We start from the raw sequence: 22101 nt of genomic DNA, 5'->3' as shown, positions 1-22101 counted from the left end.
AAAGGTGTCTAGTCATCAGATTTGCATGGACCTATCCAACCCTTCTCCCCAAACTTCCCCCATAAAAAGCCCAGGCATTTATACAGTGAAGTAAATCTTGCCCTCAGTTCTAAGTGCATGTTACCTGCAAGAGTGAGCTACGTTTCAAAATATTGCTGTCTTTGACACTTCACTTGTGAAATGCAAAATTTGGGGAAACAAGACAATGATCACTTCTGATGCCATCTTACAATTCCAAGGAAAGTGTCAATGTGCAATTTGTGCAAATAATTCTATGACAACTGACTGCAAAGGGATAAAACACTTCTAGCAGGTTAAACTATGCGGCAGTAATATCCAGTTCTTTAGGATGACTGCCATGAAGACTAGTCATCTCTGCACAGCTTGTAAAAGAATAGGGTTAGCGGGCTGTAGCTGTGAACTCATTAGATCACACTGGATCTTTTTAGAAGAATATAGTATTGGAGAGCTCAGAAACAGAGTTCCCAAACAGATCACTGCAAGAAAAAAATCTCTGCTGTCAATAATGGGAAAATGGTGTTTGCGCTCTAAGGGAACCAAACTTTTCTGCTGTAAAATGGGACCAAGCAGTGGAATTACAGCCACCACCAATGCTGCAGTGACAAGAGTGCTCAAGGTTTTGGCTATAGTCAACCCCTGGGGTTACTGGGGTGGCTTTTTTTTTTTGTCTGAACAGTTGAGCTGATTTATGAGACATTCCATTAAAGTTTATTGCACCAATGGTTTTTCTTTAGTTCTTTTGAAGTGGAAAATATCATTTTTGCAGCAAATGCAAGTCAAAAGTTTTAATGGAGCATAGAAATCTCAAAGGTTATGCTTTTATAGCTTTAAAATGGAGGACAATGTATTGCATGATACTCTTAAAATATATTAAGTTAATGGCAAGTTTATGTTAATAAAATCATATAATTCTCATCCCAGATCCTTCATTTCATCCTCAGGTATACTGGATCTTTTAAAAACAATTCTGCTGGTTCTAAGAGTATCTCATTTCAGATTCACCAAGTAGGGAACTAGACCGAGACTCCCTCATAAGGGGATTATGCAGTACCATTATAATACCCACAATAATCACAAAATGATCATGTATTATTTTCCAGAGAATGTGTGTGATTTATAACATTTATTTGTATGGCATGTAGAATATTTATTCAAGACTCTGTGTGTGCAAGAAGTTCTTAGCCAAAGAAGAGATGGTGTCACTCACATGCGAGAGCTTTCATAAATGAGAATGTCAATATTTAAAAACTTATTACTCTCCAATTACCAATTGGAATATCCAATGCAGTCTTAAAAGGAGAGCTAGAAAATGGTTTCTAGTGTATTCTGATTGGTGCATGCTACTTTTCTTTTAATAATACTTTTTTATTTTGCAGGTATGGAGTTCATGTGAATAATTTTCCCATCTGCATATTAATGTGATTTTTTTTATGATCTGAAATTTAGATGAATAAAATATCTGCCCAGTCTATCTGTGAATGCTTAATCTCCAACCACTTGACAATGTTTTTCCAGGAATTGAGGAAAGGAAAAGCATTTTAACTATCATGGTAATTTTAACCGTGATTTCAGGGAAAAGTTATTATGGGAACAGGCCACAGAATAGAAATGGTCACAAGGAAAAGCTAATAAAGAATTCTAAGCAGAATAAGCATTCTTTTCCTTCCTCTGGTTAATACAGATTGTCCTATTTTCTCTTTGTCTTTGCAGCAATCTAGCTCTGGGGATTTGAGGACTCTAAGAAAAGGGTTATCCCCGTACCACTCTGAGTCACAGCTGTCATCGCTGCCGCAGTATCAGGATGCCATGCAAAATGTAAGAGCCATTTAGCTACCTGGTGTATTTATACAGACAAGAATCTTAAATTTCTGAGAGAGAGAGAGAGAGAGAGAGAGAGAGAGAGAGAGAGAGAGAGAGAGAGAGAGAGAGAGAGATTAAGCTCAGGCCATGAATGCAAATGTCTGGCAGGTTGATAGGTCATCTCTTCAGAACCAAAAATCCTGAAATCAGTGGTGTGAAACAGAATAAAATTGGGCCCTTTATCACAAGACTTATTCAATTTTACAGGTTGCAAATTTCCAGAGACAGAGGAAAGTCTGGAAACTGATTTTAACCAATGAAATGTTGAGCTCAGGATTTTTCTAGTTGAGGTTTCCCAGATAACTCAGAAACCTGTCACTAAGTGCCTATCTGAAAAGAAAGCGGGGTCCAAATAAATCTGATGCTTCTTTTCTTAAACGCTTTTATGGACCGTGTCAAAAAAATCTGACATTGGATAAGACAAAAGACATGTTGCCAGGTTTCTAACAATTAGTAGTCAGGATCTGTAGTGCTCAAGTTCTTGGTGCTTTCTCTTTACCCTGTGCTTCTTCTGCACAGCAAGTAAGTTTATGTAACAAGATGGGCCTGCTCTGCTTCCTCTAAAATGACAAAGGAGGTGAAAAGTCTTGAGTTAGCTAAACAATATGCTGTTATCTTCATGGCTCCTCCTTTCAGTCCCACAGCACCCACTAATTTTTGGAATGCTATTTCATTTGTTAAGGGATTGCTCAAGAGTTCATCTGTTATAGTCAGATGTCTTCTCCAGAATTGACCTAATAATGAATTAGGATTGTGAGATGTAATTTGAGTTGCCCATACGTGGTAACTCCTCATATCTTTCTTTTTTAAAAACTGATAGTACAAACATGCTTAATCATTGTGTTCCTTTAATACCCTGCTGAACAAACATTTGCCTCTTAGGGATAGGACAGAAGAGGCATAACCATAAAGCAAGTCTTAGCTATACTTTTGCTACTGAAGATGGCATTTAAGCAGTTCAGTTTCTAACGGTGTGAAATCTCACTTGCAGGTTTTTGGTGTATGAGCTTTCACTGAGTCAGGTGTTTGTACCAAAGCTAAAGATAAACTCTAGGGGCGAGGTGCTGCACAGAACTCACAACCTAAGGGGATGGGGAGCTAAAATGGCTTTTGGTCCTCAGCACTGTCATAATTTAGACAGCTCTGTGGGCCTGTCTACGTTACAGCAGCCTCCTGCATCTCCCCTAGGGGATGCAGCACTTCCCAGAATCTCTGCAGCACTGCATGCTATGGCCCTACCCCAACACAGCCCTCCCACCCAAAGCTCCACTCCAGACCCGTCCTCAATGCCTGTCTTCCACAGTATCTGTACTAGGAGCAACTTTACACCACCCTAGCCCTTTTATCCAGAGTAAAGGGGCCAGAGCAGAGAGAAGGATCTCAGTCTAGAGATTTTGAAGTATGCTAAATGGCTCTTGTAATGGGACAGCATAATGGCTTATTCCTGTAAGTAAAACCTGATCTGTGAAAGTAATGCATAACATGGGTAGACTCTCTCTGCTGAGCTGACGAATTATAGCAAGCAAAGTGCCAGTGTGTTGTTGGGATTGGAGAGTGGAAAACTTTAAGGATCCTATTTAAATTGGTGGAAGCAAGAAGCTACTTTTTGGTGTTGTCTCTTGGGGAGATTGAGAAGAGGCCCTGTAACACTGATATGCCACTACAAGAGAGACCCATGGTTATAAATATCAACCCCCAATATACGGCTTTGAACCTTTAGCCCATACTTGGGTCAGGTTTTCAAGTTTTTCCTCAGAACTAAAAGGCTAGAAACATAATTTTTTTTTTTTAAAAAAAGTGGAGATTCTCACATATCCACATGACTCTAGCAGCTGGGGTTTTAAGAAAAAACACCAGTTTTCCTGATACTGGTAATAAAAACGCCAGAGTTGGCAACACTAGGAAGTGCATCTTCTAATTGTAAGCCGGGGGCAGGAGAGAAGTGGTGGTGCTTTTCCAAGCTCTGCTCATCAAAGAAGCACTGCCTACTTTCAGCATATTGTGCAGCTGTTCAGAATGACTGGGCATGGTCTCTGTGCGCCGTTGGGATCCTTGCAGGGGGTGGGGCAAGGAGGGGAAGAGTAAGTGGTGCTCTCTAGGGTGCCAACCACTCTGGCACCAAGATGAGACCTCACTCATTTTTGTGACTAGATTGTGACCCTCCCTTTCCTTTCTTACCTGGGGACAAAAGAATTAACAATATTACATTGAAATTATAATCACTGGGCATCTGAGTTCACACCTCACTGAGATGAATGGGGCAGTTCACATCCCTCAGATCTGTTGTTCTGTGCCTTTGCAAACTTATCTCTATTTCAGGTACATTTGGATCACATTTTTTAAGGTTTTCTTCGCAACCATAACAGCTAGGCCTGCTTTTTATTAAAATGAAAGCTGAGATCCTGGAGAACAAGAGAGTCATTTTAGAAAAGTGCTGGTACGGCCTACAGAGCATGTATTGGCTGTTTCTGAGCCTTGAATATAAGATTCTGGATGCCGTCCTTACCTTTTAAATGATAAGAGAACACTGCTTCAGAGCTCTGTAGCATGAGTACATAGCACTCAAGCATCCAGGCCTCTTTCATGTTGCTTTTTACAAATGAATACCTAAGAAAAGAAGAGGTAATTTAATACCAGTCTAGACTCACATTTCTACAAATTCAGGTGTCTTCACCCCAGCAACCTCAGACCCCAATTTACTGGAGGGGCCAGTTATTGGGGTTTGCTATGTATTTTACAGCCTTCTCAGAGGTATCATCTTGCTATTCAGAGCAAATGCCACAGTAATAAAAAGGACTTACCTCCCTGTAGTGGCATACACTCACCTCTCATGAGCACCCCTTGGCTGAGTGTGTGTGCCTGCACACTCTCTCTCAGATTGTCCCTGCTCAGGGATAGAGCAGTGCCTCAGGGCTCCCTCTCTGGAGACAATGTCTTCACCCTCTTGGGCTTCCTGGCTACAGCTCTCCAGCTGGGCCACTAGAGTTGAGTTACCCCTCTGGGGTGCCTCAGTGTCTAGGCCACTTTCCCACAGCACCACACCGTCTTCATCCTTACCTCAGGGCCTTGTCCTAATGGAGTCCCAGCAACCAGCTCAAGGCTCTTTCTCCCCAACTTCTGGCTGTCCTGTCCTGTCCTGTCCTGTCCTGTCCTGTCCTGTCCTGTCCTGTCCTGTCCTGTCCTGTAGCTCCGTCAGCAAGCCACACCCCATCCACACTCCTACAGCTCCAGCAAGGAACTGAACTCCTGCTGGCCCTGCAGCTCTTCTTATACTAGGCTTCTGGGCCCTGATTGGCTGTGTCCCACACAGACACTCTAGGCAGCTTAGAGGACCCTCTCCACTGCCCTTTTTTGGGGTGGGCTGTGGCAATACCACGAGGCCTCCAGCTGGGGCCTCAGGGGGTCTGGTATAACCCATTACACCCCCCTTCTATAATTTTGATTGTGTTGAATCCGGGAAAGTATAAAATATTAGGAAATTATATCAATTTGTAGAGGTTCTTTCAGAATTAGAATAAAATTCCTAAATCACTGTAATTATTTTGAGCTTTTTTAGGAATCTGGCAATGAAATAAAATGTGTTAGTGTACCTGTGTATGTATATAAGTATACATGTATATTCTGCAGTAGTAGTAATAGGGGACTTTACCTACCCAGACATCTGTTGAAAAAGTAATATGGCAAAACACAAAATTTCCAGTAAGTTCTTGGAATGTATTGTGGACAACTTTTTGTTCCAGGAAATGGAGACTGTAACCAGGGAGACAGCTGTTTTACACTTGATTCTGACTAACAGGAAAGAATTAGTATTGAATCTGAAGGTGGAAAGCAATTCGGATGAAAGTGATCATGAAATGATAGTTGTCATAATTCTAAGGAAAGGAAGGAGTGAGCGCAGCCAAATAAGGACAATGGACTTAAAAAAAGCAGATTTTAACAAATTCAGAGAACTGGCCGATAAATTCCCATAGGAAGAAATCGGAGGGAAAAAGGATTTTTGGAGAGCTAACAGCTTCTCAAGGAGACAATATTAAAGGTACAACTACAAACTATCCCCAATGCGAAGGAAAAATAGGAAGACTAGTAAGAGGCAAATATGACTCCATTAAGAGCTCTTTAATGACCTGAAAATTAAAAAGGAATCCTACAAAAAAGTAGAAACGTGGACAAATTGCTAAGGAGAAGTACAAAAGAATAGCACAATCATGTAGGGACAAAATCAGAAAGGCTAAGGCACAAAAAGAGTTACACCTAGCAAGGGATGTAAAAGGCATTAAGAAGAGGTTCTTTAAATACATAAAAAGCGAGAGAAAGATGAAGGAAAGTGTAGGTCCTCTACTTAGTGGGGAAGGAGAGCTAATAACTGTGGACATCAAAAAGCTGAGGTGTTCAATGGCTATTTTGTTTCCGTCTTTACTGAAAAAGGTAATGGTGACCAGATACTCAACACAAGTAATATTAACCACAAGGGGGAAGGAATGCAAGCCCAAATAGGAGGATAACAGGTTAGAGAATATTTAGATAAGTTAGATATATTCAATGTGGCAGGGTCTGATGAAATTCATCCTAAGGTAATTAAGAAACTAGCTGAAGCTAGTTGAATCTTAGAACCATTAACAATTATCTTTGAGAGCTCGTGGAGGTTAGGTGAAGTTCCAGAAGACTGGAGAAGGGCAAACATAGTACCTATCTTTAAAAAGGGGAACTAAGAGGACCCGTGGAATTATAGACCAGTCAGCCTAACTTCAATGCCTGGAAGGATACTGTGTGAGGTGGTGTACAGGCCCCATGCTGAACCAGGGTAGGGAGTAGAGCAACTGGGCTATAGAGGCCCACCCTCAATAGGTGCAAGGCATATTTCTAGTGGAGGAACATTTTCAAAAGGCATTGGTAGCTCAGGAGGAGGTGGAATGAACTGCATGTGACACTAGGAAGCAACGCTATGTAGGGAGTGGCAACTAGCTTTACTAGCACAGGACTTGGGTTCTCCCCGCTCTTTGGGAGTTGAAAACCCAGAGGCTGATTAACTGAACTGGACGCTGAGAGACTGAGAAGAGTCTGCTAGGCCCTTGACCATGTCCCAAACTAAGGAGCTCCAGACTGATAGGAAGTGACCCAGGGGGTAACATAATTTGGGGTAGTTAAGTAGGTGGCCCTGCTGCCATCCAGCTGTAGCAGCCCACTGTGGTACCCGCTGCACCTGATGGCCCACCCTGACATATGCCAGGGAAGCCACCTTCCCCTAGGATGGCACAAACCCCCGTATCTTGGCCACACACCACTCCTTTTTAGTGATGAACTCTGCGGGAGCAATCTAAGCTTTAGAATTTCTGATGTTGCAAGAAACCCTTTCCAATGGACTCTGAAGATCTTTTGCAGGCATTTATTTGGGAATGAGTTGATCTTCTTATCAATTTCTGTTGTAGATTTCCATGATTCTTGGCCATAAAGGAGGACAGACATGATGCCTATGTTAAACATTCATACTTTTGCCAGTGCCAGTCATGCTACTTTTCCAAATCTTTTCAAGGTTAACAGTTTTTTGCTGCTTTTGATATTCATTGCTTGACATCTAGCGACTTATCACCATCATTGTACCTCTCACTCCTTAGATTGGTAAAATGAATGACTTGAAGTGTTTTTGTCCACTCTAATGGTTATTTTTGGGACACTGATAGCCATATATTTTGTCTTTCCTTTGTTGATGGACAAACCACCTTGTTTTGCTGTGTCTGCCAAAAGCAATGTCTTTTCTTCCATTAAGTGATGTGTTGAACTAAGCAGGACATGTCATCAGAGAAAATGAGGTCATTCAATTGTGTTTTATCATTGGCATTAACCTATAGATCCTTGATTATTCTAATTATTAGGTGGTATTCCACAGTATGCCCTAATTCTCTAAAGACCATCTCTGGGTACAGTGTCAAAAGCCTTCTGGAAATCTACAAAATTTATCACAAGTGGTGCTTGCCACCTCACACTTTGTTCTATAATGCCAGTATGGTCTGCACATGATCTCAGTGGTCTAAAACCTGCTTGTTCCTGTCTAAGTCGTAGATCTATTTGTTTCTTGATATGTTCCAGGATGATGATGTACATGATTTTCACAGGCACTGAGAGTCATGTGCTTTCGCTACAGTTATTGCAGTTTGTAAGGTCACCCTTCTTTAGCAATTTTCCTATAAGGGCTTTCTTCCACTGGGTTGGGTTCTTTTAGTCGTTCCGTATTCTATCCAGACTTTCCTTGTGGTTTTGGAGGGCTGTTTCATCACTTGCTTTAACCATTTCTCCAGCTATGTTATCTTCTCCAGCTGCTTTCCCATTTTTCAGTTTACTGATGGCTTTTTTAACTTCTTCCATTGCAATATCTCCTTAATCAATATGAAGCTCTAGTGCTAGATGTTCATCACGTATTTCTAGTAGGTCACTTGGGCTTGGTCTATTTAAAAAATGTACCACAAATCTTTCCCTTTTTCCTCTTCTGGTCTTTCCATTTGCACCTTTAATAGCACCTGTAGTAGTGCTAAAGTGCCTGTTAGCTGTTTGATTGTCTTACATAAGGATGTAAAGTCACCTCTTTGGCTAGCATCTTAAGCCTCTTGACATTTTCTATCAGTATATGCCCTTTTATCTCTTGTAGCACTCCTCCTTTTTACCTCTCTATGTAGAACTCTGTATTCTTCTTGCCAATTGCTTGTCTCTTCACATGTCTTAGCATTCATGAGTTTTTGCTTTCTACTTCTCTTTTCCACTGCTGCCCAAGTAGCATTGCTAATCCATTCTTCCCTTTTAGATTTTGTTGTTATTTAAACTCTTTGCATTTTCTAGATAGCACCCTTTGACGTTTTCCCACAGAGTATCAATGTCTTGGTTCTCTTTGGTTAATTCAGTTAGAACACTGATCCTGTTCTTCAGTTCAAGCTGAAAAGCACTTTTTGTCTTTAGGTGTTTTAATTGTGTGCTGTTTATGCACGGTCTTCTTTTAATCTTCGACATCCTCTTTAACTTGATCTTCAAGTTAGCAATACAACAGTCATGGTCACTGCCCACATTTGCTCCCCTGTGCACGTACATCTGCCAAAGAGCTGTGCAAGGTTCTTGAAATGCAGAAGTGGTCTGTCTGATTCTTGGTAATACTGTCTGGGGAGTTCCATGTTACTTCATGGATTTCTTTATGAGGAAATATTGTTCCACCTAACACTAGGTTGTTCACACTGCAAATTTCTATTGATCATTCACTATTTTGATTGATGTCAAAACCCCTGTCACACTTGCCCATAACTTTCATAGATTCATAGATATTAAGGTCAGAAGGGACCATTATGATCATCTAGTCTGACCTCCTGCACAACGCAGGCCACAGAATCTCACTCACCCACTCCTGCAATAAACCTCTTACCTATGTCTGAGCTATTGAAGTCCTCAAATCATGGTTTAAAGACTTCAAGGTGCAGAGAATCCTCCAGCAAGTGACCCATGCCCCATGCTGCAGAGGAAGGTGAAAAACTCCGAGGGCCTCTTCCAATCTGCCCTGGAGGAAAATTCCTTCCTGACCCCAAATATGGCGATCAGCTGAACCCTGAGCATGTGGGCAAGATTCACCAGCCAAATACCCAGGAAAGAATTCTCTGTAGTAACTCAGATCCCACCCCATCTAACATTCCAACACAGGCCATTGGGCCTATTTACCAGAATAGTTAAAGATCAATTAATTGCCAAAATCATGTTATCCCATCATACCTTTTCCTCCATAAACTTATCGAGTTTAATCTTGAAGCCAGATAGGTCTTTTGTCCACACTGCTTCCCTTGGAAGGCTGTTCCAGAACTTCACTCCTCTGATGGTTAGAAACCTTCGTCTAATTTCAAGTCTAAACTTCCTGATGGCCAGTTTATATCCACTTGTTTTTGTGTCCACATTGGTACTAAGCTTAAATAATTCCTCTCCCTCTCCGGTATTTATCCCTCTGATATATTTATAGAGAGCAATCATATCTCCCCTCAGCCTTCTTTTGGTTAGGCTAAACAAGCCAAGCTCCTTGAGTCTCCTTTCATAAGTCAGGTTTTCCATTCCTCGGATCATCTAGTAGCCCTTCTCTGTACCTGTTCCAGTTTGAATTTATCCTTCTTAAACATGGGAGACCAGAACTGCACACAGTATTCCAGATGAGGTCTCACCAGTGTCTTGTATAACGGTACTAACACCTCCTTATCTCTACTGGAAATACCTCACCTGATGCATCCCAAGACCACATTAGCTTTTTTCACGGCCATATCACATTGGCGGCTCATAGTCCTCCTGTGGTCAACCAATACTCCAAGGTCCTTCTCTTCCTCTGTTACTTCTAATTGATGCGTCCCCAGCTTATAACTAAAAATCTTGTTATTAATCCCTAAATGCATCACCTTACACTTCTCACTATTAAATTTCATCCTATTACTATTACTCCAGTTTACAAGGTCATCCAGATCCTCCTGTATGATATCCTGGTCCTTCTCTAAATTGGCAATACGTCCTAGCTTTGTATCATCTGCAAACTTTATTTGCACACTCCCACTTTTTGTGCCGAGGTCAGTAATAAAAAGATTAAATAAGATTGGTCCCAAAACCGATCCCTGAGGAACTCCACTGGTAACATCCCTCCAGCCTGATAGTTCACCTTTCAGTATGACCCGCTGTAGTCTCCCTTTTAACCAATTCCTTATCCACCTTTCAGTTTTCATATTGATCCCCATCTTTTCCAGTTTAACTAATAATTCCCCATGTGGCACAGTATCAAACACCTTACTGAAATCTAGGTAAATTAGATCCACTGCGTTTCCTTTGTCTAAAAAATCTATTACTTTCTCAAAGAAGGAGATCAGGTTGGTTTGGCACGATCTACCTTTTGTAAAACCATGTTGTATTTTGTCCCATTTACCATTGACCTCAATGTCCTTAACTACTTTCTCCTTCAAATTTTTTTACAAGACCTTGCATACTACAGATGTCAAACTAACAGGCCTGTAGTTATCCGGATCACTTTTTTTCCTTTCTTAAAAATAGGAACTGTGTTAGAAATTCTCCAGTCATACGGTACAACCCCAGAGTTTACAGATTCATTAAAAATTCTTGCTAATGGGCTTGCAATTTCATGTGCCAATTCCTTTAATATTCTTGGATGAAGATTATCTGGGTCCCCCGATTTAGTCCCCATTAAGCAGTTCGAGTTTCGCTTCTACCTCAGATATGGTAATATCTACCTCCATATCCTCATTCCCATTTGTCATGCTACCATTATGTCTAAGATCCTCATTAGCCTCATTAAAGACTGAGGCAAAGTATTTGTTCAGATATTGGGCCATGCCTAGATTATCCTTAACCTCCACTCCATCCTCAGTGTTTAGTGGTCCCACTTCTTCTTTCTTTGTCTTCTTATTTATAGCTACAGAACCTTTTACTGTTGGTTTTAATTCCCTTTGCAAGGTCCAACTCTACTTGACTTTTAGCCTGTCTACTTTATCCCTACATGTTCTGACCTCAATAAGGTAGTTTTCCTTGCAGATCCCTCCCATCTTCCACTCCCTGTATGCTTTCTGCTTTTTCTTAATCACCTCTCTGAGGTGCTTGCTCATCCAGCTTAGTCTACAACTCCTGCCTTTGAATTTTTTCCCCTTTCTTGGGATGCAGGCTTCTGATAGCTTCTGCAGCTTTGACTTGAAGTAATCCCAGGTCTCCTCCACCTTTAGATCCATAAATTCTTCAGTCCAATCCACTTCCCTAACTAATTTCCTTAATTTTTGAAAGTCAGCCCTTTTGAAATCAAAAACCCTAGTCGTAGTTTTATTTTTGTTTATCCTTCCGTTCAGTTTGAACTGAATTAGCTCTTGATCACTTGAACCAAGGTTGTCCCCACAACCACTTCTTCTATGAGGTGCTCACTACTCACCAAAACCAAATCTAAAATGGCATCCCCTCTTGTCGGTTCAGCAACTACTTGATGAAGGAATCCATTAGCTATCGCATCTAGGAAAATCTGAGCCCTATTATTATTACTAGCACTTGTCCTCCAGTCTATATCTGGGAAGTTAAAGTCTCCCATGATCACGCAGTTTCCATTAGTATTTACTTCATTAAAAACATTAAAGAGGGCTCTATCCATATCCAAATTAGATCCCGGCGGTCTATAGCACACCCCAAGCACTATCACAGGGGAGGCTCTAGTAGTTGTCTTCCCCGATGTGATTTTTGCCCAGACGGACTCTGTCTTAACTTTATCTAACCCATCACTGTTATTTCCAACCTTTGCATTTAAAACCATCTCTAGTCACTATGATATTATGTTTTGGGACCTTGGCTAACACATCCTGTAACAAATCATAAAAAGCATTTTTTCCCTTCATCTGGCTTTTTTGTTGGTTGGTGCATAGCACTGTATGACTGTTAGTTTGAAGAATCTTGTCTGAAACCAAGCTTTAATGATTCTTTCATCACCTGATTCCCACTCAGCCAGTGCCTGCCCTGCCTCATTTGAGATTAGGATTGCCAGCTTCAGTCTACCATCCACAATCCTGGAATGGCAATGATCTTATTTGTTTCTCTACATAGTGTAATTTGTTTGAACCTCTCAATTTATACTCCCTGATTCCAATTAATTACTTGGGCAGTTTTAATAGCTTTGTACATTGTTCCCACATTCCAAAATCTGATTTTCATTATTGATCTGGTCTTGAGCAAGAGACTTCTCAGGACATGGGCTTTCTTTACAGTTTTGACCAACGTCTGTCATATTCTTCGCATGAAGTCGATCACTTGTTTAAGCCTGCTGCACACAGATATGGCTCCTTTCTGTAGTAAGTTTGTTTTTGTCTGATGAAGTTACCAGCTCCATGCAAACCTTAGGTCCACGGCTCCTTATTCATTATTCGGAGCGGTTCACATGTTTACATTTCCCCCATCCTCCACCTGAGGAACGCGCTTGGTAGCTTTGGATGCTCCAAAGACCAAATGAGACATTGCATATTTATTAATGTATAATTTTATTCAGTGCATGATTATTTTGTAACAAATCACATTTGCACTGATTGAACTGAAGAGGAGCCTGGGAGGAATTTCCTTGCCTCTGGGGTTCATCTCCCTTGATTTTGCTACCATGTACTAGCCAGAGATGTCACATTCCTTATAAAGATATTTCTGAAAAGTGCATTTTCTTTTGCCATATGGCGGGCACATTATTATTACAAAAAGGGTGTGTGTGTGTGTACACGCACTTAAATACCACAGTGATGGGTGCTATAGACAATCCTGGGTATTTCCATTAGTCACTTAATTGGTTATGTGTAGTAATATAAATTCATTAATATCTATGAGCAGTCTCTGATCCAGTGTCCTTAAAATTAACCTTTCTTACAGTTGTAAAAACAGTTGATAAATGGCCTTGGATTCTCATATGTATTGTAGCATCGGAGGTATTTGAAGGAAAGAGATCAGGTCACATTGTCTTAAGCATCCTACAGATCTTCAGTGCAACGTCCCAAAACGGTGCCTTATGGTTCCTAGAGCTGGTGTGCAGTGGCACAATCCCCAAAAGAATGATTCGTTCCCCTTTCTGTTCCTCCTTTCTGTCGCAAACAACACCAACCTGCTGCCCAGCTAGCATGGGAAGAGGGTAAATCTGTGTGTGTGTGTGCGTGTGCATATAAATACACAAATTAGATGTGTTATTCAATTCTTAATGATGCAGGGGAATTTCTGCAAGGTCAGCTGTTAAATAACATCCTATTTTAAGGGGATCATACCACTAAAGATCCTCCCATACATGCATTCAATAACCGGCTGACTTAATGGGAGCCTTCTGAGTGGATCTGAGGACAGGGAAATAGCCCATTGGGTCCACTGATTGCCTCCGCTCTATGGCAGCACTTGCCTAATGAACCCCCAGTACCTTTTTATACATGAGGAACAATGAACGAAGAGCATGACAGAAGGAAGTGCATTCCAGCTGATGACGTTGATAACACCATGATGCTATTGAATGGAGAGAAAACCAAGGCAGCCTTTTCACTGCCACGACAATAGCAGGTGAAGGAGAGAAAATTAAGTAAAAGGATTGTCAGGAGAGTGACAGAATTTGCAGTGCAGGGACTGCTATTTTAAAACTTCAGAGTGTGTGTTACAAGCAACTGAGGATAAGCTAATATATTTTAAAGGTAGTAGGCCTTTATCAACAGTTATTTTGAAGTCTGTGAACAGCAGGTGCTGTGTCTCCCCTCAGGGTCCCAAAAGAGCTGTCCCAAGACAGAATTTGCTCAATTTTACCAACAACTTGGAAATCACATTTCCATCTGACATCTTTTATATCTACTGTTGTCATAATTAACCTTTCAGAACTGAAAGAGATGAGAGAAATCCATCTGTTGTGGCTTTGAGCTTTTTGACAGCACTTTGCAGATAGTTCACTTCCTGCCTTGTGTATTAGTATGATGATATTGCTTATTTTCAGCTCCGGGGGGAACTCTTGCATTCAGTCTTCCCCAGGTCTCTCAAGAGGCTGTTTACCAGTAGCTGCAAAACCAAAACGGAAATATACAGTGGTACGTGCAGAGAGGAAAGGGGAGAGTTGAGGAGAGATGGCCCTGAGACTATCTACTGCAGTATTTGCCATCCCCAAGCATTCCAAAATCAGCCCCCACCCCTCCAAATCATGAGATTGATTGAAAACTTAAAAATAACATTTTTATTTGCTTCTGTTTTTTTGAGTATTTAGTGTTTCACATTTTCCACCTTTTCTCTGCTTTATTTATTTTAAATGAAAGCTTGTAATCACCTGACTCCAGGAGCTGGGGCTTTAAGAAAAATAACAAATATGCATGTGTGACAAAAATTCATGAGAGTTGACAACACCTTTGGAGGTATGGGTGCCAGGCACAGCCAAAACACCTTTCTAAACATCAAAAGGAGAGCAGAAAAATCCTGAATCTTTTTTAAAGGAACTTCTTTTTATTTTAAATCTGGAAGTATTGTTTTAAGATTGCTTGATTTGTTTATTTTTAATTAAAAAATTAGTCTTTTTCAAAGTAGTCAAGTTGACAGTCTCCACTTCAGCCAGTCACTTAACAGTATGTTAACACGCTGTCCATGGAAAAATGGTATAATGTTCCTGCCGATAGTATTCAGAATTTTTTTCACAACCTATATCGCTTAGTTGTTGTTTGACTGAAACAGCTCTGAATTTAGAATGCTAATACCAGTTTGTAAGATTTTTTGAAAGACCACGATGCCTCTTTGGTGCTGTGAGAGTCTATGGCAGTGTCATGTTTTTTAGACAGTGTAGATTGAACTCAGGTCTGTTATACCAGTCTAAATCCAGACCACAGTGGAGTTACTTGGGTTTACATTGTTGTAACCAGGAGGAGAATGCATTGTGGCTTTCCATGAGAGTGGAACTCTGTGATACATTAATGCTGTTCAGGTAGGAAAATTCCAAACATTCCTGTTGCATGGGAGAGCTAGTTGCAAAAGGATGTCCATGCTTTCCCTCACCGTCCTCCTATGTGCGGTCCTATAAGAGCTCCCTTCTCCTTGGCACACCAATTCAGACGTGTGACAGGGAGCAGTGTGGGACATAGCTGCAAGGAGAGGGGTCTCCTTCCATTGGATAGACTGGATATTTAGGACTGTATGGCAATGAAGCAGTTAAATTGTTTTTTATTACTCAAACGGGATATATACGCCCTTTTTGTTGCTTAAGTAGATTTCACTAAACTCTGCCCTGAAGATATGGTTTGTCTGACTAGTCGGTGTCTGAGCTGTGCAGATGGGTCTGTCCAGGAGGCAGGCAGAGCCCAATGGTTAATTCATGGATTTCAATATTTACGTGGCCAGCTGCTCAGTATGATTAATGGGAGGCAAATTAAATAATGCCGAAGGAGATTAGCATCTGCAATAAAGTCCCTCTGAATCTGAGATGGAAGATGGGTCTTGTTTTCACTTGCTAATACCAAGGACCAGTGGCTCACTTCCTTCAGTAACAGCAGTGAAGAGATTAGCAGCATACAGTAATAGTCTTCTATTCAAGACATAAACTTTCTTTCCATACTTTCCATTCCGTACTTCCCTCTGTGGGATACGTGTTCTCGTGTTTGTATCCTGTGGCAGGCATGCAGCTTTGCACAGCTGGAAAGGAGCATAACGTGACTTAGGTTAGTATGAAAGTGTGGCCATCTAAATGTACAGGAGATGCAGGTTTTGTAGTTGTTGTTTTTTTTTTTTTTAAATCCTGCAATCTGTCTGAATGGTGGGTACATGTTAATGAAATGCCAGCATTACTTAGGGTGGCCAGCTCTGACTAAAGCTATTCTGGGACATGACGTAATGTCATTTTTCTTAAAATATCCTATTAAAATCTCCCGGATTGCTTTCAATAGTCATCGGGAGATAGATGCCGATTCTGGGAGACTCCAGGGCAATCCTGGAGGGTTGGCAACAGTACGGTTACTAAAAAGAAAAGGAGGATTTGTGGCACCTTATAGACTAACACATTTATTTGAGCATAAGTTTAGACGAACCGGGAAGATAACTATTCAGAGCAATTCCAAATAAACGGGCATATTCCAAGATGCTCTACTCAGAGAAAGGAGAGGAGATAATGGGACGGGGGCTGATGCATCGAACAGTAGGATGGCAAAAAAAAAATGGGCTAAAGTAGGTAAAAAAAAAAGCCCCTGTACTTGGTTGTTGACCCATCTCCCCTCCTAAGAGATGCTTAATCTGGGTGTCTTCAGATGATGCTACCACGAGACAAATTGGTCCTCTTTATGTGCACTCCATAGCAGAGGCAGGAGTGTGCTACGGGCATGACTATCTACAGTAAGAGAGAAAGGGGCTTGGAAGGGAGGGGGAAATGTCAGCTCAGAGTCATGTCGTGCTCGGAATATACACTGCGCTGGCTCTTCGTTTCAAGCTCAACCCTTCTGTGCTCGCATAGCAAAGAAAGGCATGTGCGCGTCCCAGCTCCGAATGGGGCTTCCACAGATTCATCAAGTAGATGCTAACGATGATATTTATATTGAAGGACCTAGAGAATTTTTGAGATCAACTATAGCATCCTTAAAAAGAACAGGAGGACTTGTGGCACCTTTAGAGACTAAAAAATTTATTTGAGCATAAGCTTTTGTGATGCATCCGATGAAGTGAGCTGTAGCTCACGAAGTCCTCCTGTTCTTTTTGCAGATACAGACTAACATGGCTGCTACTCTGAAATATAGCAACCTTGTTTCTGATCCTCAAGGAATCTCAGTCTCTAGGCCTTTTGTATATCAATGTAAGGACTAAATCTTGTGAGCAGCCTAATAATACAGAAATAAATGGACATAGGTCCCCCATCTCTCCTCATTTTGGATCCTGCCTGAGCCCCATTGAGCAGGGCTTTCAGTTCAGCAAGGTGGCTTTTCTGCATCTAGCACAGCTCCTGGTCTGGTATGCTCCCAAAATGGGTCCCTTCCCCCCCCCCCCCCCCCCCCCCAGCAAGGTAGGTAAGACTGAAAGGAGAGGAACATTTTCAGCGAGATCTCTTGGAGCTGCCACTTGGTGGGGGGTGATGATGTGTTAAAGTTGAACTGTGAAATTTCACTTTCCATTTCTGAATGAATCAACTGAAGCTAAGAAAGTGGTGGTGGTGGTTTTTGGGGTTATTTTCCCTTTGTCGTGCCTTGTGTTTATGGCATGCATTTGCAGAGTTTCATTAATTGCTGCGTAATGTGGTAAATCCAGATTTAATTTAGTTGCTAGCGCTGAGACAACACAATCTCCTGGGGTGTTTGTGTTTCTGGGGCCAACTTTTTAGTGGGCTTCCCTGATTGCTCCAGCAGTACTTGCAGGCACATCCATTTGCACTTGCAAAATGAGTGACTGCACATGTATACAAATCAGGTCTCACTGAGTGAGTCTTCAATTATATATGACAGGTTTCAGAGTAGCAGCCGTGTTAGTCTGTATTCGCAAAAAGAAAAGGAGTACTTGTGGCACCTTAGATGCATCCGATGAAGTGAGCTGTAGCTCACAAAAGCTTATGCTCAAATAAATTGGTTAGTCTCTAAGGTGCCACAAGTACTCCTTTTCTTTTTTCAATTATATATGTAACTTTTACACCAGGCATGTGGTCATGATCAGCATCACATACACTCGCATTTCATAAGCAGCTGTATCAACTGACTTTATGTTGCACTTGTGAATATAGCTAAGCTCCGCATATACCAGTGATTGTTTCCATAATAGCTAATGTACCTCATAGAAGGGGGAAAGACGAAAAGGACAAGTGGTATAATGTGTGATGGTGCAGTGTTGGAAAAATATTTCCTGCAGGTTTTGATTCCTATCAAGTCTCTAGGATTTTTTAACCATACATAGGGCATGCAACAAAAAGGCAGCCAGCTGATTATTAATCCCTCTCCTCATGCAAAATAGAAGAACCATGCACAACAGAGGAGACTGATTTGCATCAAGGCACTAGACTTGGACTCCAGCGTTCGGGGTTCAATTTCTGACTCTGCCACAGAATTCCTGTGTGAACTTGGGCGAGTCACTGCATCTCTGTGTGCCTCAGTTCCTAATCTGTAAATATTATTTCTTTACCTTCTAGGATAAATTCACAAATGTACATGAAACTCCCAGATGCCATAGAAACACCTAGAAATAAATCCAAACAGAGCAAATTAAACCAAGCCACAACCAAAACCAATGACAAACACAAATCTATCCACTTGAGTTTTATGTGGGTTGTATGGGGATACCTGCCTATTTCACTTGTAGTTTTCTTTGATCAGTCACATGGCAATCAACACTTCACAGCATCCCATGTGATCACAATTATCCTTGTTTTACTGCTGTTTGAGCTGCTATTTGACCATTTGGGCTTTTTTAAATCTGGGTTTAAGTGCAAAATTCTTCTTGTTTTTTAAATCAATGATCTGCAGTAATAGAAAGCAATAAAAAGATGTGAAATTCAGAAGCTTTGAGATGTGGCCACAAGCTCCATTTCATTATTAACCATCTAAAAAGTTCTCAGCTCCTGGGATCTCTGTGGACCATGACTGTCCAGTCAAGCAAAACCCTTTTTAAAGTTTTCATTCTGATTCTGAAAGTTAGCTGATCTGTTCAGGAGCCAGTAGCACAATTCCTGGCAGTTCAGGACTAGACATCTTGGAACTGAGGTAGACCTGAGTGGGGGGAGGGGAGAAGGGGCTGTTAAATGGATATAGCATTCACACTCAGAGTAATGAGCTAAGAAGAACGAGATCTCCTGTCTTTTTCAAATCCAATGAGAAATGTTGGAAAAGTTGCTCATCACAATTCTTCTGTTCCTTTTGACTGCCAGGAAGTATATAAAAAAATCTAGACTGCAAGTGATGTTTACACTTGGATTCTGGGAAGGAATGGTAGAAGCGACCCTACGGCTATTATATAATGTGTTCACAAAAGCAACAACCTGAAGCCACTGATGCAACAGAAATGTGCAATTGTTGTTCTGCTAAATTGGCACATGGACTTGCCTACTATACCATAGAACTTAATGGCCAGATTCTGCTCTCATTTATATTGATGTAAATCAGGAGTAATGCTATTAAAGCCGACGTGCACCAAAGAGAATGAGAAGCTTAGCATCTAGTAATGACTTAGTCTCTTACACTCGTTCTGTGCTCAGTAGAGAGGTGAAGCAGAAAGGGTGTATTTTTCATCAATTTAAATATAAAAATAGTCACATCCTATTTGTTTTATGAACTATTCTTTATTCACCTCTGAAAACAGCCCACAGGTCCCATGACTGAGGGTAGGGAATGTCTCCAGCTTTGGTTACAGACTGATATGAAAATCTAGCAAATGGCTAAGTCAGCAAGACCTCTGACTAATGCAGAGTGTGCATATCCAAGAGAACCAACAAGGAAGAAGAAATTCAGACTGATACGAGCCTCACAACTCAGAATGTAGCGTTCTTCGTCTGTGTAGACCGTGTCTGCTTGTTAAGATGATAAATAGATTAACCTGTTTGTGGCTGGGTGGCAATGGGCTGCTTCAGTAGTGTAACCCTGGCTATAAAAGGGTAAGGAGGAAATAAAGGAAAGGGGCGTAAGAGAGAAACAAGAGCAGTATGAGCTTAGACTACTGCCGAGATGGGAGCTGCAGAAATAGCAGGGTTTAGGCTATAACAGCCCTTCAAACATCTGACCTTTTGCCCTCCATCCAGTCTCATATCTCCGACTCTCTCCCTCTCCCCAATATCTCATCTTGCTGCTGGATGACATGCAGTTGCTCATCTTTCCTTCTTGGCCCCTCCTTCCCTGCTCTCCTGCTGTTGGCAATTCCACAATTCTTCCTGCAGAGCGGAGCTGCAATCTTGGGGTTATCTCTGCCTCCTTCCACTTCTTTCTCCCCCCAACCCCAGATTGTTGCTGTCAGTAAATCTTGCCAGTTTTCCCTCTACAACATCCCCCAGATCTGGCCATTCCTTCTGCCAAGACCCTGGTCACCTCTGACCCTGATTACTACAGGGTCTTCTTGGGCTTCCTTGGCACTCACTCCAGCCCAGAAAGCCACTGTGGTTCTATCTAAGTACTTTTATGGCCCCCAGTACCATAGTATCTGAGCACCTCATTATCTTTAAATGTGTGTTATTCTCACAGCACCCCTGTAAGGTAGGCCAGTGCTATTATCCCCATTTAACAGGTGGGGAACTAGGGCACAGAGAGATTAAGTGACTTGCCCAAGATCACACCAGAAATCTGTGGCAGGGTGGGGAATTGAACCCTGATGTCCCGAGTCCCAAGTTAGATTCCTAACCACATCATTCTTCCTCCCAAAAGTCTTCACTCTGACTAAATCTAGCTGTTCTTCACAGCCCTGCACTGGCTCCCCCCCCCCCCCCCCATGAAATTCATGCTCCTCCTCACCTTCAGGAACTTACACAACTAGCTCTCCATCCCCCTCTCTATTCTTGTCTCCTCCCACTTTTCTCCTTGATGACCTCACTCTGCCAAGCTGACACCCCTTTCGTGTTTTCCCTCCACTCCCACCTTTGTGCCTTCTTTGGTGCTGCCTCCGGTGCCCGAAACTCCCTTTTCAACGTTATGTTCACAGCACACAAACAGAGAAGTTAGATACAAACATATAAATCGCTTATTCTGGAGTGTTACAACATAACACTACTTTATTTCATCAAATCCAGAACCCTAACCACAAGAACCAAAGAGAGAGAGAGGCAAAGCAGGCTGCTTCCGAAGGCAGCAACGCACAAGTCACCTCACCTTGCTCTAGTCTGGCTCTTTGCAGACTGATGCAGATCACATGTTTCTCTAGCTTAAAAGTAGGACCAGGGGAAAGTGTAAGGAAACCCCTTACACTTGATAACTTGTAATATTTAATGCCGTTTTCAATACACCACATCCATCCCAGCTCTCCATATTTACATCTTCTCCTCCTCAAAACCCATCCTGAAGACTCGCTTTGTGAAACTCTTTGCTACTCATTCACGCTGCTTTTAGTGTCCTGCTTTCCTCTTTCCTACATTTGTACCTTCTTCACTTAGTTTATGAGCTCTTTGGGTTGAGGATTTCGTTTGTAAAGGGGTTTCCCCACCGACACTGCCATACAAATAATAATAATAATTAACACCAAGCCTAACCTGAGCATCAGTGATCATATTTGTCTTGGAAAGGAAGCCATCCCAGAGTGAGGCTATGTTTAGGCAGAAGCGGGCCCCTTTCCTTTGTTACATTTCCATCATTTAACATTGTATTTTTAAGGACAAATTATCTGCTGGTGTAAATGGGTACAGCTCCACTGCCATTGACACCAACAGAGAATCCGGCTTAATGTGTATGTATTTTTGAAATGATCCAAAATATACAATTTGTCTTTAAATCAAATGCAACTGAGGGTATTGTAGAAAAAATAATAGTGGGGTTTTTTTCATGTGAGTGCGGTAAGCCATTGGGCATGATCAGATGTTTTGGAAACCATTTCTCACTGTTCTTTAAAAAAAAGAAAAGGAGTACTTATGGCACCTTAGAGACTAATAAATTTGTTAGTCTCTAAGGTGCCACAAGTACTCCTTTTCTTTTTGCGGATACAGACTAACACGGCTGCTACTCTGAAACCTGTCACTGTTCTTTATGGCTCATGTTTCCCTCGTGCTCGTCTCCCATATTAGTTTTAAGAGCGTTTACAGTCATAGCTCAAGGTAGTATT

General features: G+C 41.5%; 1 protein-coding gene across 2 annotated transcripts in view; it reads left to right on the top strand.

Moving 5' to 3' along the window:
• Window positions 1–22101, top strand: part of CCDC85C (coiled-coil domain containing 85C) — a 159942-nt gene that overhangs the window by 124293 nt on the left and 13548 nt on the right. For both annotated transcript variants that reach the window (XM_074956211.1, XM_074956212.1), the window contains one exon: window positions 1732–1836. In XM_074956211.1, the coding sequence (XP_074812312.1) occupies window positions 1732–1836 (105 nt within the window). The remainder of the gene's footprint in view (window positions 1–1731; window positions 1837–22101) is intronic.

This window comes from Natator depressus, chromosome 6, assembly GCF_965152275.1.
Source record: "Natator depressus isolate rNatDep1 chromosome 6, rNatDep2.hap1, whole genome shotgun sequence".
Taxonomy (NCBI): Eukaryota; Metazoa; Chordata; order Testudines; family Cheloniidae; genus Natator; species Natator depressus.
The sequence above is the reverse complement of the archived record's forward strand: the minus strand, read 5'-3'. Positions and strand labels throughout refer to the sequence as shown.